This window comes from Pseudochaenichthys georgianus, chromosome 11 (genome assembly GCF_902827115.2).
Source record: "Pseudochaenichthys georgianus chromosome 11, fPseGeo1.2, whole genome shotgun sequence".
In the NCBI taxonomy this organism is placed as follows: Eukaryota; Metazoa; Chordata; class Actinopteri; order Perciformes; family Channichthyidae; genus Pseudochaenichthys; species Pseudochaenichthys georgianus.
This window is the reverse complement of record NC_047513.1, coordinates 11511846-11522897: the sequence shown is the minus strand read 5'-3', so window position 1 is coordinate 11522897 and position 11052 is coordinate 11511846. Positions and strand designations below refer to the sequence as shown.

At 40.3% G+C, this 11052-nt stretch overlaps 1 protein-coding gene across 1 annotated transcript; it reads right to left on the bottom strand.

Moving 5' to 3' along the window:
* Nucleotides 1-1231: 1231 nt before the first annotated feature.
* On the bottom strand, nt 1232-8778 carry eva1bb (eva-1 homolog Bb (C. elegans)). The gene is made up of 3 exons (XM_034094549.2): nt 8287-8778; nt 3578-3706; nt 1232-2703 (listed from the first exon to the last, which is right to left on the bottom strand). The coding sequence occupies exons 2-3, from the start codon at nt 3642-3644 to the stop codon at nt 2273-2275; spliced, it is 498 nt and encodes a 165-aa protein (XP_033950440.1). The 5' UTR covers nt 3645-3706; nt 8287-8778; the 3' UTR covers nt 1232-2272.
* Between the last annotated feature and the right edge of the window lie 2274 nt (nt 8779-11052).

Genomic DNA, 11052 nt, shown 5'->3' with positions numbered 1-11052 from the left:
GAGAGAGAAATGAGTGTGACAGCCCTCTCTGGTGTTGGTTTGGGGTACCATACTCTCTTTAGCAGTACGCGTGATGTAGAATGTACTATCCACTCATTGCTTTAGGCACTAATTACATGTGTTTTTTTTTTTTAACTCCTATTCTAAAAATCCAATGTCTTCATTGTGATTGTTTCCAGGAACCAGACACAGAGTCCTACTGCAAAAGCAAAGGCTGTTATCAGTGGACCATTAGCTCAATCACCATGGTGTTACTCCCCTATAGGGACATCACAGGCATTTATTTAAATATAAGTCTTCAAGACTTAGTTAAATATCTTGATACCACTGTCCTCTGCTTTCAGCCTGTGACATGGTCTTGTTTAATGCAGTGGTGTTTGAAACGTGTCATCAGCTAATGAGCAAATCTCTTCAAAGTGGAACAACAAACAAGTAGGAGGGGCCTAAACAAGTGTGAATAAGACATGTGTCCGAGGTTGATCGCACCATCAGACACCATCAGTTGTCTCCTTTAGTCAGTATTGAAAAAAAATTCCCTCTGGAAATCCTAAAACAATTTCATTCAGTGCTACTTACCGACACGTGACACACGCTGCTGCAGTACTGAGCCTTTTCAGAGGCCGTGGAGGAACATTTCAGCCAACAGGAAATAGACTCTTCTTCTGAGGGGGGGGGGCACATCGCTGTGCATTGGTAATATCTACAGTAGGGCTGAGGTGAATGGCTCTTTCATAGTCGTGTTCCCAGAGAGAGCTGCAGTGTTGTAGCTGACGCTGGGAGGGAGGGGGGGGGGGGGAACACAGGAAGTGATGGGGTCAGAGACACAAGTCAAATTAAAGGCTGGGAAAAAAAACTGCAAGGTCTCTTTCTGTGGGAAGATCCTCTGCTAACATGTGCCCACTATGAAGCACTTACACCAGGGCTGCAATTAATTACTGTCTTCTAGCTTGAAAATGTCTCATAAGAATAAGAAATTGTGGTCTTTAAAATGTAGCTACCATATCACTTAATGCGTTCAAATTGCTAAAATGTTTATTATTGAAAAATAGTCTTAAGTGATTCATTATTTAAGTTATTATCTTTGATTTAAGTCAATCTTTGTAGGTTTTTGGATTGTAAGTCAGGCTAATCAAGCTAGGAATTAAAAATGCATTTTGGATTTGTCAAAAACCATTAGCACATCAATTAGTACAGACAAAAAAACATATTCAATTTACTAGGAGACACAACCAATCATCTTGAGTGTTTACTTTTTCTTACAATTGCCAGAAAGAAATTGAATGTATGATTGACTTTCAAATAATCACAGATGGACATTGCTACATCTATTGATACATATATGTGCTTTTGTTGATTGTAAAAGTGGTTCAACTTTTAATTATTCACATTGCAAAGACATGGTAGAATACAGATGAAGCCAAATATGCTGCAAACTAAATCTGTTGTCACAGGCGATATAATACAACATATATTGAGAAAATATGTTTTCAATATTAAATTACAGAATGAGACTTATAATAATCACGTGAATAAAAAGAGACAATATATAACCCTTTTTAAAATAGTGAAGTAATTCAGCTTTTGCAATGAAACTCAGCTCAACATTATATCACCTTATTTGATAAATCAATTGATTGGAATTGTTATTTTATTCCAGCAGTTTTTTAATTTAAGAAAAGTTCTTATTTTTTTCTCAAAAAGGCCATAGATGAAATTACATTTAAATAAAGTATTGTATTTTGAATGACATCATGATTTTAGTGCATTTATTTACTGTATTTATTCATATGATTATTTCATTTTTTCATAATGTCTTATTTAATTAAGCATTGTACGAATGTTTTTAGGGCAGAAAAGAGTTAGGATATTTTTCTTTTCTTTTATTGCTGTTGTCCTTATTTTTTATTTTTTAACTTGTTATAGTTGTAATGTAACTTGAAATTGTTTCACTTAAGCAGAATACAACAGTCCTGTCTCTGTATCTTAGTACGTTTTATCAATATTTACATTTGTGGTTCACATTAGAAGTTCAGTTAAAAATATTGACTCTTGTGACAAGATATCAATTTGTTGTCAATGAATAGGAGTGTTCCACCATATAGGAATAGGAGTGTTCCACCAATAATGACCCTGCGGAGGGCAAATATAAGGTTCACCACCCCTACCATTTTACACAGTCTCTTATTTTCATTTTGAACATGGCCGGCCACACAGATCCAAAAGTCTCTTCTGCCTTCTGCAGTCAGGGAGCATATCACAGTCAAAGCGTGTGTTAGTGGTAGTGCACCCGTCCGATGGTCCCCGTCCCCGTGACCAGGATGTCCGGCTGTCCGTTCCTCCAGATCTCCCTGACGATTCGCTCCCTCTCCTCCAGACGGCGCGCCTTCTCCAGCTCCTCGGCGGACGCAAACACGTTGACGCTCCTCAGAGTCCCGTTAGAGCTGCCGTCACCCAGGGGCCCCAGGGTCACTTTAGGGATTTGCGTCGCCTCCTCATCTTCCTCATCAACGCCCCCCTCCTCATCCTCCTCGTCCTCATCTTCCTCCGAGCTGGAGTCCTTCAGCTTCCTCCTCTCTGGGGAGGGGGGAGCCCTGCGGTGGCGGCGTGTTCTGCAGGCGATGGCGGATACCAGGAGGCACAGCGCCATGAGGAGGCCCAGACACACGCCCATCATGAAGTACAGGGCGAAGCTCTCCGGATTGGCTGTGAGAGAAGAGAGGAACACAAAAGCATTTATTAAATGTCCCCTATTATGCTGTTTTTCATCAATATATTAGGTCTCAGATATATACAAACATGTTTCTGAAGTGTTTGGCTCCAAATACCAAACAGATCATTGCATCCCATAATCCCCTCTGTTTCAGCCCTGTTTCAAAAGTGCTGATTCTCTGTCCGTTACTTTAAATGAAAATAAGGAGCCCCTCCCCACGCCTCTCTGAGAGATATTTGGTTAAAAAGAACACAATGGTGCTCTAGGAGATTCAGGTGATAATCGTTATGACATCATAAAGTGGCCAAAATCTAATCAGCTCATTTTCAGAGAGGTTTTTATATAAATGGATCAGGACAAAAAGAGAGGGGGTCTTTGTTCCTGAAACTTTCAGAATCTCTTTCCACCATGGGGACACGTGTTGATGTAGAAAATAAATGAAAAGTGGATTTTGCACAATACCTTTAAAGTAGTGAGCCCCAACGTTATAATCACAAAGATCTCGATTTTGATCTCTTTGCCGCCTCTTATGGTGATACTGTAGGTGTGTTTGGTGTTATGCAAATTGAATACTTTTACATGCACACAATCATGTTTTTGCCCTTTTTCCAAAAATACAAATATAAGCTGTTCACATTGTTAATAACAGTGTATTCCAGAAATATTCCCGATTACAAGCAGCCATTTCCACCTCCGTTTTCCAACTGCATCAAAAAGGTCATAGAAATATTGGAAACTATATTCTAAAAATACTGGCACAATTACGTTATTTTTTCCTGTATATTTCAAATGACCCCAAAGATTCATGCTATGGTACATTGATTGAGCCTCGAACCCTGGGTTGAGAACCACAGGGACATGTTTTACCTTTGATGTGAGCGTAGGTGGCCATGCTGTTGCTGAGCAGCTCCATGTCTTTCTTAATGGGCTCCATCCTGCTTCACAGAGGCTTCAAATCTTCATCAGGACTTCCTGTTACACACTGAACTCCAACACCTACCACAGACCACAGGAAAAGGAGACAGTGAGTATTTATCACGTTATAAAATGATGTCGCTTTTAAACCCATTAAGGAAGCCTGAGCTCATTTAAAGGCTTTCCCCTCTCATTACCTCTGTGATCTACAGCAGAGGTCAGAGGTCAGCAGAGAGGACATTGTGTTTTACACTCAGCCTGCGGTGAGCACAGAAACATGAGGCCCTCTGTGTCTGATGGGGATGTTTATATTTATGACATCAGTGCCTCAGGAGGCTCTTTTCCTGAGTCGAGCACATGTTTTTTTTGTCCTTTTTTTCCCACAGAAAACAAGTCACATGACTTGGATACTCCCAGCTATTAACAATATGTTATCACAATAACATATTGTTCTGGTTTATTTTGCATTTATTCTGATATGTCTTGTCTCTTTTTCTAATGATGCTGAGGCACTTTTAATGAATTCTATCTCCAAAGTATCTATAATTACGGAGTGGATGATCAAATACAGTATCCAAAAGTAGTACAAAACTCAATGTTTCATACTTTCAAGAAGGGTTTTGGAGAGTACATACAAATCAACTTGTATACAAATATGCTTATTTTGTTGTGTTCCACTATTTTCCAACAATGCAATGCAAAAAGGAAGCAGAGGGGCTGCCCACAGCTGCACACAATTAAAACTAATTGTGGATGGTGGTGAAACAGCCCAAAGGACATCTAAGAAAGCAAAGAAAAACAAATAAAATATGTAAAATATATCTCAATGTCTATTTGTGAGATTTAAATAGTCGTGGCATTTTAAACTCACAGTTAGATACGTATTGTCTGTTTCCTGTTGGCATTTAAAGGCTAAGTATGTTGATGTATTTTAGGCCTACACCACCAGCAAGAACCATCATGATGACAATGCTTTCAGTTGATTTTATGGAGGTGTAATGTTTACTAGGTCAAACATCTGAGTTAAACTTGTTAGCATGTTAGCATGCTATATACACTAGCAGCTATATCTACTGGACCATTGAAAGTATGGTGTCTTCACACAGATGTGTAGGTTATGACAGAATGTGCCTTCAGACATGCAAAATGCTCCACCAGCTCTCCTACCAAAGAGCAAGACACAAAGTCTGTATAGTTGGTAAGGCGCTTCATGCTATTATGTCTTTTTTTGTTCATTTTGAGTTGTTGAGTTGCATTGTAGTAATTTTCATTGTCTTTTTAGTAATGAAATGTCTCCTTATGTTGCTTTGTAATTGTTTAAAAATATTTTTGCAGTAATTTTGAGTGACTTTGGAAGAATGTTTTGTCTCTTTGTAGTTTACTTTTTTCTCTTTGTGGTGTTTTTATTGTTATGGTTGTTTTCATTTGTCTTTGTTGGAATTTTGAGTTTTTCCGTAGTCACTTTGAGTTTCTTTGTTATCAGTTGAGTCTCTTCCTGGTTTCTGTGTGTCTTTTTGAGTGACATTTTGTCAGTGAAGGCCCAATCTCTCCTTGGCTACAGGAAATGTAGGGTAGTTGTCTCCATTAGTAGTATTGACCATAGCTAACACCTGTTGCATTTTATTGTTGTTAAAATCCAAAATGTTAATAGGATTCCAAGTTTCCTAACTTTAAATGCCATAATACTAAAGTCTCCTACTAGTAAAAAAAGAATGTATCCCTCACATTCCCTGTCATTAAAACAACAATGTGCGTGGGAGCCGAATGTTTTTCTTTCTGGTGCTTTCTCTCCGGGGAGAAAACAAAATCATGCCCTGCTGCAATCGCTGCCACTCGGGGGGCTCTCCCGCCCTGATCTTTATCCCGGTGACTCTTGGCAGTGCAATTACATCCGTGGTCTCTATGTTGGCCGCTGACTCATGGGAACCGGTGGGTCTCAACCAGCGCTGCCCTCTGTTTGCCATTTAACTCCCAGACAGAAGAAGCATGACTCCATCTGCACCCTCAATTTGTGGCCCCCAGACCTTAACAACTTAAGTGGGCAATTAAATTTCCGCTGGTGCAAAGTCAAACATTGTTTTCTGGCCTTTACACCCAGCACTTCTACATGCCCACCGACCAGACTGTTGATCAAACATTTGTCACACTGCAGATATAATCTTCTTATCAAGTCCGATTTTCTGTAATCTGAGTCTTTACAGGAGTTAGCACACTGTTAGCTTAGCTCTCTTAGTTTAAGCATAACTTCGGGAAAACAGCTATCTTTACAAAATAAACTAAACCATCTGTGAGCTCATCGACTAAACTTTCTATCTTGTTTGTTTATTTTGAAAACAGTTAAGGAGTGATGTGCCCAAATATGTCGTGCCAGGCAATGGACCAACATATCAGCAAATAGCAAATCAGCAAAATGTTGTCTTTACTCTTTGGTTTGTACTGATTAAGCAAACAAGATAAAGGGATGTTAATCAGTGATCTTTAGGAGGTTTGTGTTGCCTTTGGAAGGAGCCAGGTTAGCTTTATCCCCCTCTTTTTATTATGTAGCTAGGCTAACTAGCTACTGGCTGTAGACTTGGATCTCGAAATGGTATTGATTTCCCATCTTAATCTCGCTAGGAAAAGTGGAACAGTCTGCTAGTGGCGAAGGAATATTCATATTCAAATCTGAATCACCTGGTCTGGTTCTAAAATTAAGTTTTGATTTCCTTGATTTCAGTGCATAGACTCGGACAGAGATGGGGTCGTACTAAAAAAAGGTAATATATTAGGCTACATATTACATATTACTTTTTAAAAAAGTAATATATTACACTACTTCGTTACTCTCTACATAAAATAACTCGTTACTTTACTCGTTACTTTACTCGCAGGGCCGGCCCGCCCCTCCCTACAGGCAGATCACGCAGACTGCGGCGCTCCACTTGCACCCCCAATTACTATTGCATTAAGGAAGACATAACACAAGTCTTTCTTTTTATATGCTCTAAAATAGGCTACCAGCCTACCACAACAAGCTAACAGTCTGTGAAACGTCAAGACACTAATTAATGAAACCAGTTCAAGACGCATTATTCTTATCATTCTTTATGAGCGCAGTAACGGTAAGGTATCTAATTACTTATTTATTTAGTATTCCATAACTTAGTAACAGAGATGGTCAAACTAAAGTGGTAGAGACATGGCATAAATCCTACAATGAAGCGGGACATTGAACTGTTCACCCGTGAGAGAGCGATCAACAAAAGAGAGCGAGCGGCCGCGTTGAGGAAGTTTACAGATGAAAAGACTCAGCCATGTTTATGCAGCACTGCACGTGGAGATGTGGTCTCGCGAGTCGCGCAGATTACATAGGCCTACATGTACCTGTACCTGTATGTAACCTGCGGCGGAAACCCCTCTTGTCTGTCAGTGAGTGTGATTATTTTATAAAAGTAACGAAGTAACGCGTGTCGGGGCAATGTTAGTAACTGTAGTGTGTTTACTGAATTATAAAAGTAACGCGTTACACTACTCCGTTACCGACAAAAGTAATATTATTACAGTAACGCGTACTCTCTGGACTCGGATGTATTTTAAGTGCCAACTCTCTTTTCTGGAAACAACAAGTTGATTTATTTTGGAAAGAGTTTGAAAGGATCTGGGAGGCTGTGGCGCAGTGGCCAAGCGCGTTGGTGTTGGGTTCAGGGGAGCACAGGTTCAAACCCCACTGCAGTCAGCATGTCGTTGTGCCCTGGCCCTGAGATACTTCACCCCAAATTGCTCCTTTGGGGATTGTCCACAGTATTGAGTAAGACGCTTTGGATAAAAGCGTCTAACAAAGTAACATGTAATGTAATCTGACTGCACCTGTACATTATGTTTCTCTTGTTTTAAGAAAACAGATTATTATTTAAAAAAAGATTAGTATGTCCTCGTGTGTCAAACTCTTCTCTGTTGGCAAATGTACACTAAAATACATGTGTTTTTATACGGAGCTCCACAGAGCTTCCCTCACTGCGTGAAGCGGACAGTTTGTGGTGTAGTCTGCCCGAGCTTGAAGCACAAATACCAGAGGGAGACACATGTCCATTTTAGACAGCAGCCGCAGTCTCAGGCAGACAGATTTAACACCTAAGATTTCCAGACAAGTCCAATAACTTCACATGCAAAGCCCGGCAGCTGAAGCTGTTTATGTAACCCTATAAAATGCACTCCCATTCAACCCTCCCACACTTCCTGCTTAGATAATCCTATTTAAGTCAAAAGATGAAATCTGAAACCATTGAATATGAGAATTGTTGTTTTACAGTAGTCCACAAAGAGTCGACTGTCTCAGACAGTCAAGCATACATTCATTAGCACAGTAGAAAGTGAATGAAAGGGTCTTTAAAAAAGTATTTAAATGCATAAAAAAGATGGGTATTTTCTTCTTTGTAGCTGGACCTATAAATGTTTTATGGTCTGTGGTATTGTAAAGAACATGGTGCAGGCCCTACTAATAAACAAGTGTGTTGCCTTGTTTATTGCCTGAAAGCAAAGTCACTGCAGTATATTATAGTATATATATATATATATATATATAAAATCTGAGACAGAATGACCCATAATAATTGGATTTGTACATAGGCCAACATTTGAAGTATTTTAAGATTAAAAGATACACATCTGAAGTCATCACTCACCTTGGTCCTGGATGGAAGCTGTCTGCTTGACTTGAACACAAGATTCCAATGGAAAAAGAAAGAACATAGATCCAATGTTGACCTGGTGTGTCAGCCAACACGCAGATCATTTGGATGGAGCAGTGAGAGGATGTGGGCCACTCAGTGTTTGTGACAGAAGCTGATGTAGCTGCTTCACAGGGAGCAGCCCTCCACTATGATCCACTCCCTGCCATCCTTTGGAGGAGGACCAGCCAGAAACACTCCTCACATGTGTTGAGAAGGAGGTGTTTCCTCTTCCTGAGAGATAAGTGAAACACAAGTATGTGCCAATGGCATCTGTCTGTAAAATAAAATCCACCAAAAGTAGATAAACCACTCTCTAGAGTCCTCACTTTTATAGAAAAAACCCTTTTTACTGGAGTTGTTCTGCCTCTGTGCAGATTTGAGCCACACTACTGACCAGAGGGAGGTGATCTTTCCTCTGCTGGCCACGAACGCACCACAGTGAGGTCTGTTCACTGTTAAACCAGGAGGGTGGGACAGGAAATAGCTGCAGGAATCAGCTGACATGGGCACAGGGCCGCGGTGCCTTCAGGGGTTTGTGGATTAATTGAGCTCTTTGTATTTTAATCTAAGCGTCAGGGGGGGGGGGGAGACCTCAGCAGTGCAGTTTGTGTCTTTAACTGAGTTTACTAAGCAAACAGTGGAGCCAGCAGGTGCAAGTAATACAAGGGGAAAGTTAGACCTTTCTTATGTAGATGTCCAGTCAGTGTTAATGGTTCATTTGGGCAATATAAGCAACACATTCCTCTGTGCGTGGTTTACTGAAGCTGAGTACTTATGCAGTGCCTATGAACCAGGATGCATTGCATGAGCTTTTGACACCCAGAGGCCTCACCTCGACCGTATACTCTGGCTTGAATGACTGCGGCTGAATATCAGTCAGCCAAAACACTGTCAAATGTATCCATGTCTATTTTGTTATGCCATTTTTGCGTTTAGAAATGTGACTAGTTTGCAATACAAGCAAGAAGAATAAGTGGATGCAGAGACTAGAAATCCAGGAGGCAGTTTTCTCTTCCTCTTCCAACTATGTCTCTGTCATGTTGTATGAAAGCTCTGGATCCAAGAGGAAAACACATTTTGCAGCCGGAGACTCAACTGTCTCAGTCAGTATAGCACCCATTGAGGAATGCATTGCTTCAATTGACATTTACCACAGTGATTGGACATCCACATCAAAGGCTGGGAATGTTTCCTTTAAGTACATTTACTCCTGTAGCCTACTGAACAAAGGCACCAGTTTGAAAGGACCATTTCCATGTCATGCTAATGTTACAAAAAGAACGTGAAGTCGTGGAAGAAATACCCGTTTTTCTTGAGTAAAAGTAGCAGTGAAGAAATACTGTAACATGTAAAACCCGTAGTAACCCGGAGTATTTTTTCCTTGCTGTATTGGACATTTTACTTGAGTACTTCTTTGACCACCGTTGCAGTCAGTGACACTCGGCTGCGTCTTGTTAAAGAATTGTATGTGCGGTTGCGCCTCAGTAAAGTGCTACTCTGAGTTTAGTGAGTGTTGATGTGGCGCTCGGTCGTGTTTTTAGCAGAGCAGTAAGCAGTCATTATGTGGGCTGCTGTCATTCACATGCTCCCAATGTCAGTTCTTAAAGCATTCAGGGGAAAACATGTCCCTAAAAACACACCGGGGACACAGCTAAAACAATGATCCAACCGCTGAGGGACATTCCTGTGTGTACATTTCTTAATATAATGTAGTATTTGCTTGCCAATCCCATCTATCTACAAGTGCAGGGTTATCTGCCCCAGCTGCCTGTGTTATGTCAGGCCTGTCCTCTTCCTGACAGTGTAGGAATAACATACCCCTTTGCAAATTCCTCAAATTCCCAATCGTATGTGTGCATCGGGAGAACACTGGGACGGCAGTTTCCAAAGTGAAACACTCTCTTCCTTTCACTCCGCTCTGCACGTTTCCAGTGGCTGAACACAGAGTGGCATCCCGGCTCACATTGACAGCTCCCTGAGGCTCTGGAAACATGCCTGCTTGTTTTTCCCTCCACAAGACTGGCATTGATGGTGACTAATGTTTTCCTGCATGGGGGCAGTTATTAAGTCTCTTCACAGACAGACAGATGGGCTCTGTCGGGCTCAGGAGCAAAACGCCAACAAGTGTTTACAGTTAGGTTTTCATTAACATATAAAAACAGCAATACATCACACAATTAGCCAAATAGTTGTTTTTCTGCTCAAAACCACATTTTGTTCATGAAGTAGCAACTAATGCAAAGATCCCTTCTCTTTACTATCAACACACGGCAAAACTAACTCACTATACAATTGTGGTGTAGAGATGTGAAACCCTATTTTACATGTATTCATGTTTTTTATTCGACCGTTTTATTTTTGTTAGTTTGATGTTTTTCAAAAAATGAAAGGAGGTCTGTTGTTCAGCCTTTGTACACTTTTCTGTCATATTTATTATATTTTCATCAACTGGATTTGATAGTCTCACCTGTGTGCATAGTAATTATGAAAACATTTCAATTTAATTGTAATGAACGAGTCATGTGCTGAAACAGAGAAAATGTTGGCATGGGCAAATGAGTTAATCACAAACATCTGTATTCATTATTTCTGTCTGTGCTACGAAAATGTTCTTACTTTTTCAAAATACTGTAAATAAAACCATGTGTGTCAGTTCCAACCCCAAGTCCCAACACAGAGATAATATTCAACTCATTAGCTAATCCAGTGGTTCATAAA